The sequence below is a fragment of the Mesoplodon mirus genome (genome assembly GCF_964341445.2).
Source record: "Mesoplodon mirus genome assembly, chromosome: 11".
Lineage (NCBI taxonomy): Eukaryota > Metazoa > Chordata > Mammalia > Artiodactyla > Ziphiidae > Mesoplodon > Mesoplodon mirus.
The window spans coordinates 85,710,787-85,735,226 of NC_138987.1; the positions used below are offsets into that span (position 1 = coordinate 85,710,787).

At 39.4% G+C, this 24,440-nt stretch overlaps 1 protein-coding gene across 1 annotated transcript in view; it reads left to right on the forward strand.

The window, feature by feature from the left end:
• The window catches only part of ABCC9 (ATP binding cassette subfamily C member 9), a 145,412-nt gene that overhangs the window by 95,172 nt on the left and 25,800 nt on the right, over positions 1-24,440 (forward strand). Inside the window, exons 26-31 of the mRNA XM_082635944.1 lie at positions 3,836-4,065; positions 4,913-5,061; positions 5,278-5,347; positions 7,788-7,945; positions 11,835-11,927; positions 22,788-22,890. Coding sequence (XP_082492070.1) covers positions 3,836-4,065; positions 4,913-5,061; positions 5,278-5,347; positions 7,788-7,945; positions 11,835-11,927; positions 22,788-22,890 — 803 coding nt within the window. The remainder of the gene's footprint in view (positions 1-3,835; positions 4,066-4,912; positions 5,062-5,277; positions 5,348-7,787; positions 7,946-11,834; positions 11,928-22,787; positions 22,891-24,440) is intronic.

Below are 24,440 nucleotides of genomic sequence, written 5' to 3' on the forward strand. Positions count from 1 at the left end.
ATTCTGTTTGCTAGCATTTTGTTGAGGATTTTAGCATCTATGTTCACCAGTGATATTGGTCTGTAGTTTTCTTTGTTTTGACATCTTTGTCTGGTTTTGGTATCAGGGTGATGGTGACCAGGTAGAATGAGTTTGGGAGTGTTCCTCCTTCTGCTATATTTTGGAAGAGTTTGAGAAGGATAGGTGTTAGCTCTTCTCTAAATGTTTTGGGCTTCCCTGGTGGCACAGTGGTTGAGAGCCTGCCTCCTGATGCAGGGGACACGGGTTTGTGCCCTGGTCCGGGAAGATCCCACATGCCGCCGAGAGCCTAGGCTCGTGAGCCATGCCCACTGAGCCTGCGCGTCTGGAGCCTGTGCTCCGCAACAGGAGAGGCCACAACAGTGAGAGGCCTGCATACCGCAAAAAAAAAAAAAAAAAAAAAAGAATAAAAATTTATTAAAATAAAAAAGTAATTTAAAAAAAGAAGAGAGCAACCAAACCAATAAACAAATCCACTAATGATAATAAGCGCTAAAAACTGTACTAAGATAAGCATAAAGATCAACAACTAGTCAGTTGCAGACAGCAAACCCCAAGTCTACAGTTGCTCCGATGTCCACCACCTCAATTTTGGGATGATTTGTTGTGTATTCAGGTATTCCACAGATGCAGGGTACATCAAGTTGATTGTGGAGATTTAATCCGCTGCTCCTGAGGCTGCTGCTCCCTTTCTCTTCTTTGTTTGCACAGCTCCCGGGGTTCAGCTTTGGTTTTGGCCCCACCTCTGCATGTAGGTCAGCCTCAGGCATCTGTTCCCCACCCAGACAGGACAGGGTTAAGCCGGTGGCTGATTGGGGAGCTCTGGCTCACTCAGGCTGGGGGGAGGGAAGGGTACAGTAGTTATAATTGGAATGCGGGGCTGAGCCAGCAGCGGCAGAGGCCAGCGTGACTTTGTAACAGCCTGAGGTGCACCGTGTGTTCTCCCAGGGAAGTTGTCCCTGGATCAAGGGACCCTTGCAGTGGTGGGCTGCACAGGCTTCCGGTGGGAGGGGTGTGTGGATAGTGACATGTGCTTGCACACAGGATTCTTGGTGGCTGCAGCAGCAGCGTTAGCATTTCATGCCCATCTCTGGGGTCCGAGCTGATAGCCATGGCTCGCGCCTGTCTCTGGAGCTCATTTAGGCGGTGCTCTGAATCCCCTCTCCTCGTGCACCCCGAAACAATGGTCTCTTGCCTCTTTGGCAGGTCCAGGTTTTTTCCTGGACTTCCTCCCGGCTAGCTGTGGCGCACTAGCCCCTTTCACGCTCTGTTCATGCAGCCAACCCCAGTCCTCTCCCTGAGATCCGACCTCCAAAGCCCGAGCCTCAGCTCCCAGCCCCCACCCGCCCTGGTGGGTGAGCAGACAAGCCTCTCGGGCTGGTGAGTGCTGGTCGGCACCGATCCTCTGTGTGGGAATCTCTCCTCTTTGCCCTCTGCCCCCCTGTTGCTGTGCTCTCCTCCGTGGCTCCGAAGCTTCTCCTCCCCACACCCTGTCTCTGCCCGGGAAGGGGCTTCCTAGTGTGTGGAAACCTTTCCTCCTTCACAGCTCCCTCCCACTGTTGCAGGTCCCGTCCCTATTCTTTTGTCTCTGTTTTTTATTTTTTCTTTTGCCCTACCCAGGTACCTGGGGAGTTTCTTGCCTTTTGGGAAGTCTGCCAGCGTGCAGTGGGTGTTCTGTAGGAGTTGTTCCACATGTAGATGTATTTCTGATGTATTTGTGGGGAGGAAGGTGATCTCCACGTCTTACTCCTCCTCCATCTTGAAGGTCTCCCCTAAGAAAGTTTTAAAAGAATGTTTGGGGACTTCTCTGGTGGTCCAGTGGTTAGGACTCAACGCTTTCACTGCCATGGCCCTGGAATTCAATCCCTGGTCAGGGAGCTAAGATCCAGTAAGCCACATGCCATGGCCACAAAAGCAAAGCAAAAACAAACAAACAAACAAAAAGAATGTCTGGTGCTGTAAACAGACAGCCTCTAGAATTGCAGTTACTCTCTCCAGTATTTCAGTAGTGAATATTGCATTTGAGAGGCTGACTCTGCCCTGGGCTTGCTGTGTTCATCCATTTTGTCAGGTATAAAATAAGATAATAATACTTTTCTTACAGAGTAGAAGGAAATAATTTACACCAAAGGGTCCAGTATGGTGCATATTACCTAGTAGATTGCTCCTCCTGGTGCTGTCAGTATGTCTGTTCAAGCCACCAGGAAGGGAAAAAAGAAAGTAGCTGCCCATATGTTTTTTTTACTGCTAACCATTGGCCAGTTCATCATCTGGACAGATTAGGTTCTGGGGAAGTGAAGAAATGCTGTCTTAACTGGGCAGCTATAGGCAAGCTGAAATTTCAATTACTATGGAAACAGAGAATAGATTTTGAGGAAACACAGTCTGCAAGTGTCTACCCCTTTGATCATGCAAATTTCAAATCCTGTTCTCACACATTGGACCCACCCTTACCAAAAGGTAAATTATCTGAGACCTGTTCATTTTTGTATCCAGCTTAAATATTAGGATCCTTGGTGATGCTCAGTCTTCCCATCATAGCCACACTTAGATCTCTGTTGTCTGATAACCTGTAAACCAAATTATCTATCTTTCCTACCCACAACCTGCTCATTATACAGTAGTGGAGTGCATACAGGATGACTGCAATGAAAACTGCCTTTGGGAAAAGAAAGAATGGGAAATCCACAACAGTCACTAGACCATACGAATGATCAAATTTTGCTGCTCAGGAAATACCAAAATTCCCTGTCCTTGTAATGGAGTATGTTCTTAAGATACCCATCTAGAAGTTTCCAAGTGGCTTAAAGAGCTGGGAGGACATCCCTGCACATTGTCTTCTGTCCCCTGGCTTTGCCTTCTGGAAGGTTTCTTTTTGCCCATGCTCCTCCATGACCACATTTAAAACTAGCCATAGAGATTATGGATTATTCCATCTTGAACTATGCACAAATTTCAGAGACTGTCTCCTCCTGGTGCAGTTTTACAAATTCAGAAATGTAGAGTTCAAAAAATTATAAATGTTTGCAGGCCTGTCATGTAGTGTTATTGGCAACACCATTCCTTCAATAACTTAGTGAACTTCTAGTCTATATTTCTAGTTAGTTTGATGTGTAATAACTCAGCAAATTGACTCATCCAGACATAGATTTTATGTTTATTTTCTCATTCGCTCATTCTTTCTTTTATTTATTCATTTTCACGTATTTTTTAACTTATTTTTTATTGAGGTAATATTGGTTTATAACATTATGTAAGTTTCAAGTGTACAACATTGTGTTTCTACTTCTGTAGACCCTACAGCATGCTCACCACCAAAACAGTTGATCCCCTTTACCCATTTCATCCCCCTCCCCTGCCCCTTTCTCTTCTGGTAACCACTACTCTGTTGTCTGTATCCATGTGTGTTTTTGTGTGGTTTGAGTTGTTCATTTATTTTGGGTTTTTTTGGTTGTTTTTTAAATTATACATATGAGTGAAATTGTACAGTATTTGTCTTTATCTGTCTGACTTGTTTCACTTAGCATAATACCCTCATCAAGATCCATCCATGTGGTCACATATGGCAACATTTCATTTTTTCATGGCTGAGAATTATTCCATTGTATATATACCACATCTTCTTTATCCATCACCTGTTGATGGGCACTCATCTATTTTTTAAATGAAGTTTTTCCCTGCTAAAAGCATTTTAAATTTCTAAGACTAATATTTGTATTTCTATAAATTTGATGGAGGTTTGTGTGTAGAGGGTGGATAATACAAATTCTATCTTCCCATTGCCTGTCAGAAGATTTAAAGAGTGTTTTGTATGCAGAGGAAGAAGAGGAGGAAGAGGAGGATGATAACATGTCCACTGTAATGAGGCTGAGGACTAAAATGCCATGGAAGACCTGTTGGCGGTACCTCACTTCTGGAGGATTCTTCTTGCTCTTCCTGATGGTTTTCTCTAAGCTTTTGAAGCATTCTGTCATTGTAGCTATAGACTACTGGCTGGCCACATGGACCTCAGAGTACAGTATAAACAATACTGGAAAAGCTGATCAGGTACAGTGAAATGTTGAGATTAACAGTGATACCCTTTTATCTAGTTAGATATGAATACTCTATATGTCACAGGAATTTTGTGGGTTTTTTTTGTTTGTTTTTAACTTATTTTATTGAAGTATAGTTGATTTACAATGTGTTCATTTCTGCTGTACAGCAAAGTGATTCAGTTGTATATATATATGTATATTCTTTTTCATTTTCTTTTCCATTTTGGTTTATCACAGGATAATAAATATAGTTCCCTGTGCTATACAGTAGTACCTTGTTGTTTATCCATTCTAAATATAATAGTTTGCAGCTGCTAATCCCCAAATCCCAATCCATACCTACCCCACCCTCCCTCCCCTTGGCAACCACAGGTCTGTTCTCTATGTCTGTCGCAGGACTTTTGTAATGATTCAGTAAGTTAATTAGAGCAGGACCTGAAATATATCATAAGAAGCATTTAAAGATAATGCTTGGATTTGGATTCAAGGGAGTTATACACATGATATACGTGTTTATGCATAATATACACACTGGACTTCTGTTGTTGTTCTGATGGTATTTGATTTTAACCAGTGAATTAGCTGGTCATTCTGAGATTAGGGATAGCAAGAATGAGCTTTGTGATGTAAAAAGTCAAGAATATTTCAAACCAGAAAACAGACTCTAAGGCTTCATCTGCCCTTAGGCAAACCTTAAAGGAAGGTGAAGGAGTCTCCAAGAACTACACTCCTTCCACTGTCTAAATTGATGCAAGATAATGAAGTTGATATTGCCAGACTTTGATGTTGGGTGTTCTAGTAAGAAAAAACTCAGCTGATAATTTCTTATGTGCTTTCTTGTGTTGGCTGCTTTTTAGACCTACTATGTGGCTGGATTTAGCATACTTTGTGGAGCAGGTATTTTCCTCTGCCTTGTTACATCTCTCACTGTGGAATGGATGGGTGTCACAGCTGCCAAAAATCTTCACCACAATCTCCTCAATAAGATCATTCTTGGACCAATAAGGTAAAAAAGTAGTTAGCTACTTTACTCCCACACAGAAAATTATAAAAATATGCATTTTTAAATTGAAGTGACATGTGAAATTTTAAAGAATTTATTCAGTCTTTCAGCAGATCAATAGGGATCTTCTCACTTTTATGACCCCAAAATGACTGTTAGCAGTGTTTAGGTTCCAGATAATTTAGTATTATCATACATTCCAATCTGTTCATTCCCTAGATTCTTTGATACCACACCACTGGGACTGATTCTCAATCGCTTTTCAGCTGATACAAATATCATTGATCAGGTGAGTGCCCGAGTTACTTCCAAGTTCAAAAATAAATTTCTCAGTGTAAGCTAAATAACATTTTAAGATAAATCATGATTCCTGTTAACAATAGAGGATTTCTAAAACTTAAATGAAAGGCTGTTTGCATTCATATTAATATTACATATATGCATAAATGATTTCTGGAATAAAATCTTAAAGGAAAAGCTTAATTCAAAAAAATTTATGCATGTGGAAGAGGATACTTAGAGAATCAGCATGAAATAAAGAGAAATAGCAAAGAATGAACATTAAAATTTTTTATGTAAAAAAAGGTGATTTTGATCAATGTTGTATCTCCATTCACAATGGAGGTGTTATAAAGTCCTTAAAGCTTAGTATTAACGCAGAGTGTCTCCCAGAAGTAAAGAATGGAATACCAAGCTGTCTTAGATGTCCTTTACTTTTGTTAGATTGGCTCTTGAATGAGAGAAACTTTAGATGGTGTGATATCTTAGGGAATATTTCAAGGATGCCCAGTTTAGTCTTAGGTCCTTAGGCCTCTAGAAGTTTGTCCTGAAGTTAAAGACCTCAAACTCTGAAATTGGATCACTCCATGAACGGACTCCTTAGGGTGATTGAGCAAAGACTTGGCAAATCCAGCCCTTTCCTTTTCTGATTTTCCAGAGTGGCCTTAAGAACACCTAAATTACCATCAATTTAGTAAAAGAATGGTGCATGCAGCTGACTAAAATGTATGCTGAAAAATTTTGATGTTTTCACAACATTGGTGTCAGGTCATGCTACACCTAAAACACTTCCTAAGAAATACATATTGGAAAAGAAGAGACAGAACACTCCTTATTTGGAAGATGATGCTATTGCTACCTAGAGAGTCCAAAACAGTCAGTACAATAAAGAACCAACTAGAAAGTTAAGCAGAATATCTACATAAGACATACGATATAAAAGTCAGTAACTTTCTCTACACCAATTAAAAATTATGTGAAAAATAAATTTCACTTATAATAACAACAAAAACTATGAAAAGAAAAATAAACATAATATGAAGAAAAGTGATCCAACAATCCTGGAAATCATAAAAGTCATAAATATATATATATATATATATATATATATATATATATATATATATATATATATACATACATATATATAAAATTTTCCCTATCAGATACCTAAAAAATACTATAAAATTAAAACACTCTGATGATCACAGAAAACAAGCAGATCAAAAGAACAAAGTGGAGAACTCAAAAACACCAGCATATCTTGAATCAGTAAGAAAAGGAATATTTTTTTCAGTAAAGGGTGTTGGGACAATTAACTACCTATAAAATACAAAGCAAATTCACATGTAATAAAGAGGGCCGTCTAAAAACGTAAAACTATAAAATAAAATGTAGGAGAGTAGTTTTAGAATTTTGGGTGGGAAAGGTCTTTATAAGTAAGACACAAGACTCAGAGACAATAAGAGAAAAGGCCAACAGAAATGACTCTAAAATTTTAAACTTCTATTGAGCCAAAAGCATCAGAGACATATTTAAAAGGTAATAGATTCATTGGGAGAAAAACTGGCAACATATGTAAAGAGAGAGGATAAACGTCCATGATACATAAAGGACATCTAAAAATCAATAAGGAAGATAAACAATCCAATGAAAAATGTGCAAAGAATATGAGCAAGCAATTAAATTAACTTAATAGAGGAATAGCTAAATACGTTTTTTAATGCTATGCAGCTGTTAAAAAGAAATAGATTTGTATATAGTGGCATGGGAAGGTTTACAATCCATCTTGTTCAATAAAACAAAACAAGCAAATGGACAAATAAGGTTTAGAGTGTAGTGCTATTTGTATAAAATCCCACAAGATAAATAGGTAGATAGGTAAATAACTGACCAAAGATAAGTAGATAGGTTGATGGATAAACAATGGGAAGTGAGTGAAGTTGAAGGAGTGATGAATTGCTTATAATGAAAATGTTTGTATACTACTTTTGGAACTAATTATATAACTATGTTAATATAAAATTCATGATTTGGGGGCTTCCCTGGTGGCGCAGTGGTTAGGAATCCGCCTGCCAATGCAGGGGACACGGGTTTGAACCCTGGTCCGGGAGGATCCCACATGCTGCAGAGCAACTAGACCCGTGTGCCAAACTGCTGAGCCTGCGCCCTAGAGCCCGCGAGCCACAGTCACTGAGCCCGTGCGCCTGGAGCCCGTGCTCCGCAGCAAGAGAAGCCACTGCAAGCCCGCGCACCACAACAAAGGGTGGCCCCTGCTTCCCACAACAAGAGAGGGCCCGAGTGCGGCAGCGAAGACCCAACGCAGCCAAAAATAAATAAATTAAATAAATAAATTTATAAAAAATAAAAATAAATTAATGATTAGTTGCCTTATAACCAATGTTTTATTTGAGCTAAAACATTTTCCTTTCAAACCACCTTTTTAACAGCATATCCCTCCAACTTTGGAATCTCTAACTCGCTCAACGCTGCTCTGCGTGTCTGCCATTGGCATGATTTCTTATGCTACCCCTGTGTTCCTGGTTGCACTTGTGCCTCTTGGGGTCGCCTTTTATTTTATCCAGAAATACTTCCGAGTGGCCTCTAAGTAAGTAAAACAATGCACTATTCATCTTCAAAAGCCCATGTATTTGATTGTGATCCAGATTGGCTGTAACATTTTTCAAGATAAGGTGTGGAATTTGGAAATGAAATCTAATTTAACTTGATGAAACCTATCCTGATATTATGTTTCATTTGAAGAGATATTTTGTTTCTGTAATTGGTTATCTAAGCCTTACATAGTTCTGGATTTATATTAACAAGTGGATTGAGCTCAATTTTTCATTCCATGGTCCTTTTTCTGAACATGGCATTGACAGGAAACTTATGAAATCAAATATAGTCCCAAAGGATAAGTGATTTAATATTGTTATATTCCACAAGTGGGGGGAAAAAAAGTAAAATATTTTCAAATGAGTAAAATGCACTCCATAAAAGATTAGTAGAAATAAAAAGAGGTTAAAGAGATAAATCAGAGTGATAACTATAAAAGCAGAGAATCTTGAATGTCTGGTAGGAGTGCTGTAACTTTAAGAGGTTGGAAATTTTTAGATTGGATCATTTAACACGCCCTTGAATATCCAGCCAAATAAATAAAAGATAGCCATGGATTGTAAATTCTTCTGTTAATATAAGATTTGTCATTTGCTGAGATGTTGAATAATTAAGTGAAATATAGTACCAGTTGTTTTGAACTTTCCAATTTAACTTTGAAGTCCATGCTTTAAATAATACAGTAAATTTTATATTATCGCAGTAATCACTTTATTTCAGCAAACACTTATCAAGCATTGTGTGTTGTAAATAACTGTGTAAGCCATGTGGCAGAGGAAGAGATCAACATGGCAGGGAACGATTCTCAAGAAACTTACAGTCTCTTGGGAAGATAAAAAAATAAATAAGGTAACCCTTATATGTGGATCAAGAGCTGGAATAGGCAGATATTGAGTTTATTCAGTAAAATGAAAAGAGTTAATAGGACTTGAGTGCAGGGAAAATGAAAAAATCAGGTAACAAGAAAAGGCAAGATTATAGTTGGGAACCTCTGGATATATCTGCAACATTTCTTAATTAAAAAATATATATATAGTTGTTTCTCCCTCAGGGCTATGAATTAGGATCCTTCAAATGTTATGTTAAATCAAATGCTATGTTAAATCTAGGGATGCGTTTTCATCCCTAGCCTCTTCCCTTTGCTTGTAGCAAATTCAGACCAAAAGGAAGAGGCTAGCCATTAAATTCGCTCTTTCATTTCTTCTGGTATTATTGTTTTGTTTTGTTTTCTGGTATTACTGTTGATGCTGCTTGCTGGAGGGGCAGAAAAGTTCAGATACTTCATTTCTGCTGGCTGTTTCCAAATCTCACTTTGCCTTCTCACCACTGATATTCAACAATCATGTTTTACTTCAATCTCATACTCATTTGGGCCTGTTTTCACTCCTGGGCAATACAAATTGAGTGCAAAAGCCAGGCAAATATTCTTGGTTCATTACAAATTTGAATTGTGAATTCTGTTCATTATAAGTAAGAATAATCTGTTAACACTGATAGTTAAAATATGCAGAGGATGAATTATTTTTATTTTTTATTTTTTTTATTTTTTATTTTTTTTGCGTTACACGGGCTTCTCACTGCTGTGGCCTCTCCCCTTGCGGAGCACAGGCTCCGGATGTGCAGGCTCAGCGGCCATGGCGCACGGACCCAGCCGCTCCGCGGCATGTGGGATCCTCCCAGACCGGGGCACGAACCCGCGTCCCCTGCATCGGCAAGCGGACTCTCAACCACTGCGCCACCAGGGAAGCCCAGGATGAATTATTTTTAAAGGATGAACATTGATAATGGATTATAAGCCATTCTTATTTGAAATTCTCTGAAAGTTCGCAAATAGGACCACATGATACTAAATCTCACAGACAAAAGGACCCTTCTAGATGTTGAGGTTCTGCAGAACTCACCCATGCTGGAAAGCTCAGGCAGTTTAACAGACTGTGTGTGTGTGTGTGTGTGTGTGTGTGTATGTGTTACACGGGCCTCTCACGGCAGTGGCCTCTCCCGTTGCGGAGCACAGGCTCCGGATGCACAGGCTCAGTGGCCATGGCTCACAGGCCCAGCCGCTCCACAGCATGTGGGATCCTCCCGGACCGGGGCACAAACCCGTGTCCCCTGCATCGGCAGGCGGACTCTCAACCACTGTGCCACCAGGGAAGCCCTAACAGACTAATTTGTAAACACCAAAGGGAATGAAGGTGGGGCACTAGCTACAGGACATGCCATGAAATTTTGAATATCTAAAGTCAAAGACCTCATGTGTGGTTAGCTCTGTAAGTAAGCATTTCCTGCTTACAAGAATACAAGATCAAGCTGTACCCTCACCTTTTTGCTTCCATAAAATACAGTCCTATAAGCAGAGTTTCCTCCTTCCTCATTTTTTCCCTTTCATGACAAACCTCAATGTAGTGACTATGTGTTACTTGTGTCAAATTTATAAATAGCCACTTTTCTGTTTAAAAATAGCAGACTCTTTACATTCCTTCATATTCATCCTCCTCCTCCCCTCTCTCTTTCCCTCCCCTCATTGCAGTTTCTGAAGTGAGTAAATCCATTTTAGAAACTTAACAAAAAAAGACTTTGAGTTTGGTTGTGGGATGACCCAGGCAACCCAGAATGGCCTAAGATTATGGAACAGTTGAAGATTACGTTAACAGTGAACTCAGTTCCCTTGACTCTGGCAGGTGAATGTTAGCACTGCTACTCTCATTCCTTCGACCCCAAAGACCCCGAGAAAGACAGAAAAAAGGCTGAAAAGAAAAAACAGGCATGTTTTGAAATGTGTGATATAAATCTTAGCCTATTTTCTAGAAAGCCTAGCTTATGTGATTTAAAAAGTTGTCATGGGGCTTCCCTAGTGGCGCAGTGGTTGAGAGTCCGCCCGCTGATGCAGGGGACACGGGTTTGTGCCCCGGTCCGGGAAGATCCCACATGCCGCAGAGCGGCTGGGCCCGTGAGCCATGGCCGCTGAGCCTGCACGTCCGGAGCCTGTGCTCCGCAACGGGAGAGGCCACAACAGTGAGAGGCCCGTGTACGACAAATAATAATAATAATAATAATAAATTAATTAATTAAATAAAAAGTTGATATGAGTGTGCATCTTTATGGAAAGGGTCCTATTCAGGCATTTGTCCACCAGACATTCATTGAGTGCTTTATATACCTGTAAATATATATTTACACTCAAAGGACCAGTGAATATAAGTTCCATTTAGGCAGGGATTCAGTTTCATTGTGGCAGAAGCCAAACTCGTTACCTGTTTCTTCAAATATCTTTATTCTCTGTCCCCCATCCTGGTAAATAGTACTGTCATTTTCCAAGGCTGCTGAGTAATTACCAAGTCATATTTGACTCTCCCCTTTTTTTTCATTTTAGTTTATTTTTTAATTGAAGGATAGTTAATTTGCAATGTTGTATTAGTTTCAGGTGTACAGCAAAGTGATTCAGTTATACACACACATATATTTATATTCTTTTTCAGATTCTTTTCCATTATAGGTTATTACCAGATATTAAGTATAGTTCCCTGTGCTATACAGTAGGTTCTTGTTGTTTACCTACTTTATATATGGTAGTGTGTATATGTTAATCCCAAACTCCTAATTTATCTCTCCCCCCATCCCCTTTGGAAACCGTAAGTTTGTTTTCTATATCTGTGTGGCTCTCCTCTCTTATTCATTCTGCTACGAGTTGATTATAGCAGTTTAGAAAGCTACTTCTAGTAGGCTATCTCACAATCTCCCCTTATTTTAACTCTCACCCACATCACAATAATTAAGAACTTTTAAAAAAATTTCTTACGTAGTCTATCTTTACTCACTGATTCTCTTCCATCTTTGAGTCTGAAGAAGTGTGAGGTTTATTTTTGCACTTGTCTCTGTCCTAGGGATCTCCAGGAACTTGATGATACTACCCAGCTCCCTCTGCTTTGCCACTTCTCAGAAACCGCTGAAGGACTCACCACTATTCGGGCATTTAGGTGAGTAAAGATGTTTTCCTTTTGTTGATTAGGCAGTTACATCATCAACAAATATTTACCTACATATAACTGATCATTGCTCCCATTTTTGGATGCTCACTGTGTGCGTGGCTGTGTTCTAAACTAGTAGTAAGAAAAATGTGGCAGTAAATGATCACAGAGTTTAATCTTTTGAAATTTTAATGAGAATAAAGAAAGAATTAAGCATGATGTTGGAAGGATACTAGCTGTGGGATTTAGACCAGGCTTTGAAATTCCCTAGCCTCATCTGTGAAATGGGGAAATCAGTTTCGCTTCTTAGACTTGTTGGACTAATTGATATAATGCATGTAAAGCATTAACCACAGTGGTTAGCAGAAAAACACCCAACATAGAAGTTAAAATAAATGTATTAATAATAGTAATAAAAGAAATATTATTACACCAAAGTTATTTTAGGATTTAATCAGTTTTCTTGAAGTTGGTAAACAGAGTAATATCCCAAGCTTTTCATCAAGAGTGTCTGCTTAATACACAAAGAATTACCTGACCCTGTTTTGCCTGTTCAGGTAAAATCAGAAAAGAAGGTGGCATCATTGAATGTTTCATTTACTCTAGAAAATCAACATCTTAAAGTATTATATCTTTCTGCAGTGCTAAATGCAAACATGTATTGATTTCTTTTTTTAAATTAATTAATTTTTTTATACAGCAGGTTCTTATTAGTTATCCATTTTATACATATTAGTGTATGTATGTCAACCCCAATCTCCCAGTTCATCCACCACCACCCCCCACCCCACTTTACCCCTTGGTGTCCATACATTTGTTCTCTACATCTGTGTCTCTATTTCTGCCTTACAAACCAGTTCATCTGTATCATTTTTCTAGATTCCACATATATGCATTAATATACGATATTTGTTTTTCTCTTTCTGACTTACTTCACTCTGTATGATAGTCTCTAGATCCATCTACGTATCTACAAATGACCCAATTTCATTCTTTTTTATGTCTGAGTAGTATTCCATTGTATATATGTACCTCATCTCCTTTATCCATTCATCTGTCAATGGGCATTTAGGTTACTTCCATGACCTGGCTATTGTAAATAGTGCTGCAGTGAACATTGGGGTGCATGTGTCTTTTTGAATTATGGTTTTCTCTGGGTATATTCCCAGTAGTGGGATTGCTGGGTCGTATGGTAGTTCTATTTTTAGTTTTTTAAGGAACCTCCATACTGTTCTCCATGGTGGCTGTACCAATTCACATTCCCACCAACAGTGCGAGAGGGTCCCCTTTTCTCCACACCCTCTCCAGCATTTGTTGTTTGTAGATTTTCTGATGATGCCCATTCTAACTGGTGTGAGGTGATACCTCATTGTAGTTTTGATTTGCATTTCTCTAATGATAAGTGATGTTGAGCATCCTTTCATGTGCCTCTTGGCCATCTGTATGTCTTCTTTAGAGAAATGTCTATAAAGGTCTTCTGCCCATTTTTTGATTGGGTTGTTTGTTTTTTTAATGTTGAGCTACATGAGTTGTTTATATATTTTCAGATTAATCCTTTGTCCATTGATTCATTTGCAAATATTTTCTCCTATTCTGAGGCTTGTCTTTTTGTCTTGTTTATGGTTTCCTTTGCTGTGCAAAAGCTTTTAAGTTCCATTAGGTCCCATTTGTTTATTTTTGTTTTTATTTCCATTACTCTAGGAGGTGGGTCAAAAAAGATATTACTGTGATTTATATCAGAGTGTTCTTCCTATGTTTTCCTCTAATGGTTTTATAGTGTCTGATCTTACATTTAGGTCCATAAACCATTTTGAGTTTATTTTTGTGTATAGTGTTACGGAGAGTTCTAATTTCATTCTTCTACAATGTAGCTGTCCAGTTTTCTCAGCACCACTTATTGAAGAGACTGTCTTTTCTCCATTCTATATCCTTGCCTCCTTTGTCATAGATTAGTTGACCATAGGTGCATGGGTTTATCTCTGGGTTTTCTATCCTGTTCCATTGATCCATATTTCTGTTTTTGTGCCAGCACCATATTGTCTTGATTATTGTAGCTTTGTAGTATAGTCTGAAGTCAGGCAGTCTGATTCCTCCAGCTTCATTTTTTTCCCTCAAGGTAGCTTTGGCTCTTCAGGGTCTTCTGTGTCTCCATACAAATTTAAAGATTTTTTTGTTCTAGTTCTGTAAAAAATGCCATTGGTAATTTGATAGGGATTGCATTGAATCTGTAGATTACTTTGGGTAGTATAGTCATTTTCATCAAGAACATGGTGTATCTCTCCATCTGTTTGTGTCATCTTTGATTTCTCTCATCAGTGTCTTATAGTTTTCTGAGTACAGGTCTTTTACCTCCTTGGGTAGATTTATTACTAGGTATTTTATTCTTTTTGTTGCAGTGGTGAATGAGAATGTTTCCTTAATTTCTCTTTCTCATCTTTCATTGTTGGTGTATAAGAATGAAAGAGATTTCTGTGCATTAATATTGTATCCTGCAACTTTACCAGTTTCACTGATTAACTCTAGTAGTTTTCTCGTGGTATCTTTAGAATTCTCTATGTACAGTATCATGCCATCTGCAAACAGTGACAGTTTTTCTTCTTCTCTTCCAATTTGTATTCCTTTTATTTCTTTTTCTTCTCATATTGCCATGGCTAGGACTTCCAAAACTATGTTGAATAATAGTGGCAAGAGTGGACATCCTTGTCTTGTTCCTGATCTTAGAGGAAATGCTTTCACTTTTTCACCATTGAGGATGCTGTTTGCTGTGCGTTTGTGGTATATGGCCTTTATTACGTTGAGATAGGTTCCCTCTATGGGAACCTATCTCCACTTTCTGGAGAGTTTTTGTCATAAATCGGTGTTGAATTTTGTCAAAAGCTTTTTCTGCATCTATTGAGATGATCATATAGTTTTTCTTCTTCAGGTGTTAATATGGTGTATCACATTGACTGATTTGCATATATTGAAGAAACCTTGCATCCCTGGGATAGATCCCACTTGATCATTGTGTATGATCCTTTTAATGTGTTGTTGGATTCTGTTTGCTAGTATTTTGTTGAGGATTTTTGCATCTATATTCATCAGTGATATTGGTCTATAATTTTGTTTTTTTGTAGTATCTTTGTCTGGTTTTGGTATCTGGTTGATGGTGGCCTCGTAGAATGAGTTTGGTAGTGTTCCTTCCTCTGCAATTTTTTGGAAGAGCTTGAGAGGGATGGGTGTTAGCTCTTCTCTAAATGTTTGATAGAATTCACCTGTGAAGCCATCTGGTCCTGGACTTGTTTGTTGGATGATTTTTAATCACAGTTTCAATTTCACTACTTGTGATCGGTCTGTTCATATTTTCTAGTTCTTCCTGGTTCAGTCTTGGAAGGTTATACCTTTCTAAGAATTTGTCCATTTCTTCCAGGTTGGTCATTTTATTGGCATAGAGAGAGTTACTTGTAGTAGTATCTTATAATGCTTTGTATTTCTGCAGTGTCCATTGTAACGTCTCCTTTTTCTTTTGTAATATATACATATATATATATTTTTTTTTTCGGTACACGGGCCTCTCACTCTTGTGGCTTCTCCCGTTGTGGAGCACAGGCTCCGGACGTGCAGGCTCAGCGGCCATGGCTCACGGGCCCAGCTGCTCCGTGGCATGTGGGATCTTCCCGGACTGGGGCACGAACCCGTGTCCCCTGCATCGGCAGGTGGACTCTCAACCACTGTGCCACCAGGGAAGCCCTTTTGTAATGTTTTTGATTTGAGTCCTCTCACTCTTTTTCTTGATGAGTCTGGCTAAAGGTTTATCAATTTTGTTTATCTTCTCAAAGAACCAGCTTTTTGTTTTATTGATCTTTGTTATTGTTTCCTTCATTTGTTTTTCATTTATTTCTGGTCTGATCTTTATGATATCTTTCCTTCTGCTAACTTTGGGTTTTGTTTGTTCTTCTTTCTTCAATTCCTTTAGGTGTAAGGTTAGATTGTTTATTTGAGATTTTTCTTGTTTCTTAAGGTAGGATTGTATTGCTATAAACTTCCCGCTTAGAACTGCTTTTGCTGTATCCCATAGGTTTTGGATCATCATGTTTTCATTGTCATTTGTCTCTAGGTATTTTTTTGATTTTCTCTGATTTCTTCAGTGATCTCTTGGTCACTTAGTAGTGCATTGTTTAGCCTCCATGTGTTTGTGATTTTTATATTTTTTCCCTGTAATTTATTTCTAATCTCATAGCATTGTGGTTGGAAAAGATGCTTGATATGTTTTCAATTTTCTTAAATTTACCAAGGGTTAATTTGTGACCCAACATGTGATCTACCCTGGAGAATGTTCCATGTGCACTTGAGAAGGAAGTGTAATCTGCTGTTTTTGGATGGAATGTCCTATAATTATCAGTTAAATCTATCTGGTCTGTTGTGTCATTTAAAGCTTGTGTTTCTTGATTAATTTTCTGTCGGGATGATCTGTCCATTGGTGTAAATGAGGTGTTAAAGTCCCCCACTGTTATTGTGTTACTCCTGATTTCCTCTTTTATAGCAGTTAGCATTTGCCTTATGTATTGAGGTGCTCCTCTGTTAGGTGCATATATATTTACAATTGTTATATCTTCTCCTTGGATTGATCCCTTGATCATTATGCAGTGTCTTTTCTTGTCTCTTGTAACATTCTTTATTTTAAAGTCAATTTTATCTGATATGATTATTGCTATTCCAACTTTCTTTCGATTTCCACTTGCATGGAATATCTTTTTCCATCCCCTCACTTTCAGTCTGTATGTGTCCCTAGGTCTGAAGTGGGTCTCTTCTTTTTTTTTTTTTTTTTGCGGTATGCGGGCCTCTCACTGTTGTGGCCTCTCCCGTTGCGGAGCACAGGCTCCAGATGCGCAGGCCCAGCGGCCATGGCTCACGGGCCCAGCCGCTCCGCGGCATATGGGATCCTCCCAGACCGGGGCACGAACCCGTATCCCCTGCATCCGCAGGCGGACTCTCAACCACTGCGCCACCAGGGAGGCCCTGAAGTGGGTCTCTTGTAGACAGCATATAGATGGGTCTTGTTTTTGTATCCATTCAGCAAGCCTGTGTCTTTTGGTTGGAGCATTTAATCCATTCACATTTAAGGTAATTATCGATATGTATGTTCCTAGTACCATTTTCTTAATTGTTTTGTGTTTGTTTTTGTAGGTGCTTTTCTTCTATTGTGTTTCCCACTTAGAGAAGTTCCTTTAGCATTTGTTGTAGAGCTGGTTTGGTGGTGCTGAATTCTCTTAGCTTTTGCTTGTCTGTAAAGCTTTTGATTTCTCTGTCGCATCTGAATGAGATCCTTGCTGGGTAGAGTAATCTTGGTTGTAGGTGCTTCCCTTTCATCACTTTAAATATATCATGCCACTCCCTTCTGGCTTGTAGAGTTGCTGCAGAGAAATCAGCTGTTAACCTTATGGGAGTTCCCTTGTATGTTATTTGTCATTTTTCCTTTGTTGCTTTTAACAATTTTCTTTGTCTTTAATTTTTGTCAGTTTGCTTACTGTGTGTCTCAGCATGTTTCTCCTTGGGTTTATCCTCCTGGGACTCTCTGTGCTTCCTGAGCTTGAGTGGCTATTTCCTTTCCCATGTTAGGGGAGTTTTTGACTATAATCTCTTCAAATATTTTCTTGGGTCCTTTCTCTCTCTCTTCTCCTTCTGGGACCTCTATAATGCAAACGTTGGTGCATTTAATGTTGTCCCAGTGGTCTCTTAGGCTGTCTTCATTTCTTTTCATTGTTTGTTCCACAGCAGTGAATTCCACCAGTCTGTCTTTCAGGTCACTTATCCGTTCTTCTGCCTCAGTTATTCTGCTACTGATTCCTTCTAGTGTATTTTTCATTTCAGTTATTGTATTGTTCATCTCTGTTTGTTTCTTCTTGAATTCTTCTAGGTCTTTGTTAAACATTTCTTGCATCTTCTCAATCTTTGACTCCATTCTTTTCTGAGGTCCTGGATCACCTTCACTATCATTATTCTGAATTCTTTTTCTGGAAGGTTGCCTATCTCCACTTCATTTAGTTGTTTCTCTGGGTTTTTATCTTGTTCCTTCATCTGGTACATAGTCCTCTGCCTTTTCATTTTGTCTGTCTTTCTGTGAATGTGGTTTTCATTCCACAGGCTGCAGGATTATAGTTCTTCTTGCTTCTACTGTCTGCCCTCTGGTCGATGAGACTATCTGAGAGGCTTGTTCAAGCTTCCTGATGGAAGGGACTGGTGGTGGGTAGAGCTGGGTGTTGCTCTGGTGGGCGGAGCTCAGTAAAACTTTAATCTGCTTGTCTGCTGATGGGTGGAGCTGAGTTACCCCCCTGTTCGTTGTTTGGCCTGAGGCAACCCAGCAATGGAGGCTACAGGCTCTCTGGTGGGACTAATGGTGGACTCCGGGAGGGCTCAAGCCAAGGAGTACTTCCCAGATCTTCTGCTGCCATTGTCCTTGTCCCTATGGTGAGCCACAGCCACCCCCCGCCTCTGCAGGAGACCCTCCAACACTAACTGGTAGGTCTGGTTCAGTCTCCTATGGGGTCACTGCTCCTTCCCCTGGGTCCTGATGCACACCCTACTTTGTGTGTGCCCTCCAAGACTGTTTCCCCCAGTCCTGTCAAAGTCCTGCAATCAAATCCCACTAGGCTTCAAAGTCTGATTCTCTGGGAATCCTTCCTCCTGTTGGACCCCAAGTTGGGAGGCCTGATGTGGGGCTCAGAACCTTCACTCCGGTGGGTGGACTTCTGTGGTATAAGTGTTCTCCAGTTTGTGAGTCACCCACCCAGCGGTTATGGCACTTGATTTTATTGTGATTGTGCCCCTCCTACTGTCTCATTGCAGCTTCTCCTTTGTCTTTGGATATGAGGTATCTCTTTCAGTGAGTTCCAGTGTCTTTCTGTAGATGATTGTTCAGCAGTTAGTTGTGATCTGTATTGATTTCAATTAGAGATTTTTCTAACCTAAGAAATATTTGTATTACACATATGTATATATATACATATAACTGAGTCAAAAAGTAGAATATAAAGATACAGCCACCATCTACAACATGCATCACAGAATTTCTACATAAATCTACCTAGGTTTCATTGTGAAGCATTTATACTTTCCACAGTGGTGTGTTTTCCCATCAGAGTGTGCAGTGCCTCTTATTGGAGATGGTAAAACCATTTATTGACTTTGAATGTAGGTATTAAGATAAGATTTATGTTCTAATAGTAGCCAGCAATGCCCAGTGGTACTCATAAGTATACCATATTAAAAATTACATTTTTCACCAAACAAGTCCTTCCAAGTTAATTTATTTGAGTTTTGAACACATGCTAGGTGCTACTCTTGCTGCAGATATAGAAAGACTCCAAAGACATGGCCTTTTGTTTCTAACCGAGATAAATACCACAGAGAAAATGGATGAGATAACATGGCAGGTGGGGGACAATCAGTGTCCAGATTCAGGCAAGCTGGTAGGTGGAAGAGTTGATGGGTTCAACAGAAAACAGCCTCTATTTTCTTCGTGAAGAACAGGTCAGGTCATTTTCCGAGAGTGCTGAGGACTGGAATCACACAAAGCACCTTGAAGGAAATGATGATTTAGCATGAAAGAGAAACTTGATCAAAAGTCAACGTTTAGTTTTTTCACTTACCTTCTTCACCAAACACATGAGCAGAATTTGGCTTGACTATTTCTAATTTTACAACAGGAAAATTCTAGAGAGCTGTAAGAAAGACAAACTATTACATGACATCTAAGACGTGAATGATGATTGGAAGACACGAAAGACAGCCCAACTTTTATGTAGCAGTACATGCATCAGACTCATCCAGATTTAGATCTTCTAGGGTTCATTTTTTTTTTTTTTTTTTTTTGTGGTACACGGGCCTCTCACTGCTGCAGCCTCTCCCACTGTGAAGTGCAGGCTCAGTGGCCATGGCTCACGGGCCCAGCCGCTCCGCAGCATGCGGGATACTCCTGGACCGGGGCACGAACCCGTGTCCCCTGCATAGTCAGGCGGACTCTCAACCACTGTGCCACCAGGGAAGCCCCCTAGGGTTCATTTTTAAAGTAAATATAACGTACCACCAATATCAGCACTTTTAAACCAAAGGAAGTTTTACAATGTGGGGATAGTTTTGCTACCATTAAAAAAATTCTAGAATCTTTACATTTGGTAACTTGTGGTTAAGAATCAAACACATTCTTTTCCATCTATTTCTTCCTTTCTTTCAGGCTAGTAAGAGTCCCCAGAGTCCTCAGCACTTTGGAAAGTTCGTATTTACTGATTAGGCTGCTTTCCTCCCCTGCGTTCAGGGTTCGTGGTGTACTCACAGGCAGTCTTGAACTCCCTCAAGTAGTTTACCACCAAAGGATCACAGTTAAATTAGACTGAGATTTCAGTGACCTTTCCTGCTTTTTTTTTTGGCCTGACAGAATAAAGGTCTAAGAATGTTCAAAAGATGAGCTGGATGTGGATGAAAAGATACAGACTGAGTGTGTCAAAGTTTCCATTAGGAAAACAGAAGGGTTCTTGCCAAATAGAAACACACAGAAAGAATGTTCACTGCATTTCCACCCCTCCCCTTTCACTGCTGCTTTAGATTGTTGCCAACTCCATTTACAAACTCTTTAAGAGTATATCTGCAACAATATCCCCAAACTGAAGGAAGAGTAAGAAGAGCCCCAGACAAAACACTTTGTCACAGTGAAGTGTTTGATGTTCATCTCAAGTGGAGTCCACAGGCTTTGGTCCAAACGCCCCCCACCCCCACTCCCAATCTCTCCATCACCACAGCCCTCTAGGGAGATGGCTGTCTCTTCCAGCCCCTGAACATGTTGAGTTTTCTCACTTCTGTTCCTTTGATTATGTTGTTCCTGATACCTCCAGTGCTTTGTCCCACCTTGTTTACCTGAAAAATTCAGCCCATTTCTTAAAACCTCACTCAGACCATCTTCCTAGTCCTTTGTGAAACTTACTTAATCCATCTTTCCCCACCCTCCACCTCATTCCCTACCATTCTGATCCTCTGATCAGTCCAAATCGTCGCCTTCCTTTATGTTCATGTAGCATTTTGCGCATAGGGCCGTTATGATTGGCTTCTGTGTTGTGCCTTCCTTACTTGTTCATACCATGCTTCCTTCCTTCACTAAACAATGGGCTCCTCTAGGGCAGAGGTCATGTCTTATTCAGACATATATATTCTAATGTCTCAGTGCTCGTGCTTGATGAATGTTTCTGAATGAGTGGGTGAAAATCCACCTAACAATGCAAATACAGAATTGGATATATCTGTTTACAGTTGAAATCCACTATCTCAGTAAATCCTATAACCCTATGAGTCATCCTACCTTACTTATTCACTCTGTCCATATCTAAAAGGGTCATCACCAGGGTAGTCCTGTTTCTCTGTCTGCTTAGTCCCGCCCTAGTGTATTTCTATTCAGCACAGGTCCTCCTGTGCATGGCATTTAGGTCAAGGCTACATAACTCAAAGTGAGGTAATTATTTGGCTCCGATTGCTGTATCCTTTGATTAGTGTAGCTCAGATGTTGCTGTCTGACTCAATTATCTGATTTTTCTGGTTTGGCATATTGGAATGATCAGATTGATTGGATAAATATCAAGTATCTGCTTTATGTTGGCCTGTATGGATGACTTCATGGGCCAAGTGAACACCCCACCCTGGACTTCTTCATTTTTGACATAGTGATTGTTTATTATAAACGTTTGCAAATTGATTTGAAGATCTGGGGGGGACTTGGAGCAGTCTCTTATCAAATAGGAATTACCACCGGGCTGTCAGATGAAATTTGGCTGCTTCTTGCAAACATAATACATAGACAGGAGGTCTGTGTAAGATAAGCCATGGCCACAGAAAATTGAACAAACCTTTGGCATTTCCTCCAGCCTTCAAACTAGTTATTTTGGTTATCTGATCCAGCTTTCCATTGTTTCTGTTACTGAGGGAAAATAATTGAAAAATAAAAAGAGGCTATTTTTGCGATGTAGAAAAGATTTATCACCATGTAAGATGAGTTTCTTGGAGAAGTAGCTCACATGTTCGAATGGATGAGGTTTTTATTAGAAGTTTCCTTTATAACACAGGTTACACAGAATTTGGTCTGATTATGTTAATCCCCTAGAATGAACTTAATTTGGCCAAGAATCAGTATCTAAACTGTATGTGTTATAGATCCTTGTAAGCACCGCACACCAAGAGTTTCTTTCATGTAATGACCATTCTTACAAATAGTTTGGAACTTTGAGATTATATGATATCTTGCTTAACAAGGACATCTGCCATTTCCAAGGACCCCCATCCTCCACTTCTTGCCACTTCATTTTCCTTCTTTGAGTCCCAGAAACACTGAGCAAAAGAAAAATTTTTAAGTATATATTTGCCTGTTACAAATGCATATTTTCCTGTCTTCCCTGAGTCTCTTCTAGTACCTTCCACCCAACTCCAACCATGCCATGTGGAAAAGTAAAATACATGCAATAAAAAGTAGGTGGAGTATGTTGCATATCTGTACAACTTCTTCTGGTTTTTGTAGGGCACTTGTGACATAGACCATGCCTTGTTTTCATGGCTACCATCATTATGTGGAAATTTATGAAACAATCTTTAATAGGACTTTGTCATTGGAAAGATTCCTTTCCATAGCAGGGGTTGAGAAAGAAAGGAAACACTGCACCACGCCATCTCTCAGTAAGGGTGCAGGAGAGCAGTAGCAGCTGGCCTTTATTTGCAAGTAGGAGTCCATTTACTAGTCATTCCATCCCATCAGTTTGTCACCGTGTTGAGTAAATAGTGTAGTAGGAAGTGTGACTGTTTTTTATTATTTCTCCTGTTGTGTAGCTAACATCATAATATTTTTGTTTTCTGCAGGCATGAAACCAGATTTAAGCAACGAATGCTGGAACTGACAGACACGAACAACATTGCCTACTTATTTCTCTCAGCTGCCAACAGATGGCTAGAGGTCAGAACGGTATGTTCATTTCATGAGTTTGAAATGGAAACCACACAGAAAAGAGGCCTGATGCAAAGAGGAAGACAGTTGTAAAAATTAGACTTCCACTGAGATTCAGCAGTCGCTTTGCATTTTCTGAACTTTAAAATAGCTCAGGTTTGTTTACATTACGGATGAAATTTGTCATAATGTTTTTAGCTAATGGCAAGACAAATAGCCCCAAATGCAAAAATTCATTTTGTGTTCACTAGTCGCTAGATTATATAAGTTAATGGAATGGCAAATATTTGTATAACTTCAGTTTTTTTTTTCAAAAGAGCACATTTGACAAGTGAACAGATGTACTCATTTACTCCACTGAGCTGGACCAACCTGGAAGAAATGGCAACTTCTCTCTTTTAAGCCCGTGGAAGATCATGTTAGCCCCAAATGTAAAACATTGTGATTAATCATCTGTTGCCTTCTTCTGCCTTATATAAAGTAGAAGAATGGGCACAAGCTTTGACATCGTACAGACTTGGTCTAGCAAGTTAATGAATTTATCCAAGTCCCAGTTTGTTATTTGTAAAATAGGAGTAAGAATGTTACCTCATGGGGGTGTTAGGATTAAAAATAATAATATAAATCCCCTAGCTCACTGATTGGCAAGTGCACTCAACAAATGTCTTTTGAATGGATGGATGGATGGATGAATAAATGAATTGAAACAGTACCTGCCCTGGTAAGTGGTTAATAAGCCAACCAGTTGGGGTATGAATGAAGTAGGAGACAGGTGAGACCCAAGTTCCAGAGGGAAGGGGATGTTGTTTGCAGACTGGTCTGCATAATCTGCAGTATGAATAAGACACTTCGGCAGTAATGATGAGTTGACCGTCATCTTTTTTAAAAAAATAATTATCTATCAGTTTGTGAAAAGGAAAAGGAGGTTTACTCATGCTATTGTAAGAACCTCACTTCTGCTGATTAATCACCCCTACCACATGCACACTTTCTTTCAAAACTCAATGGACCAGAGAGGGCAGATGGTAATGGGAATTTGATAAAGTTGAAATGAAGGAGCACAAATTAAAATCTGAGTTGTTGACGGATGGATACAGATTGGTAGGGAATCTGGGATCCCCCTGTGAGCTGTAGTTGCCATGATTTCTCACTAGTTTACAGAGATTCTCTACCACTCTATTAGTTATTGTGTAGAAATTATCCAGCAACATAACACAATTATATTTCACAAATTTTAGGTAGGAAATTTCTTAGGGGTTGCTGTGGGGATTGAGAGGGGGCAGGGCAGATTCTCCTGAATTATCTATAACTAGCATAAAGGCAGGTGAAGTGTTTAGGACTTAGAACCAAAATATTATTCCTAGATCTTACCCAGACCCTAATTCCTTGCTTTAAGCTTCTGTTTGTTTGTTTAAATCTGTTTTCTCCAAGGAAAAGAAATCATATCTGATAACAGAACTAATGATGAAATAGCTTCATCAAAGAATGTCCTAAAATCACAGGGAGAAAATATCAGTAGTTACCTTTGTATTTGATTTTCCTGAAGTTGAAGATCAAGTATGTTTTTT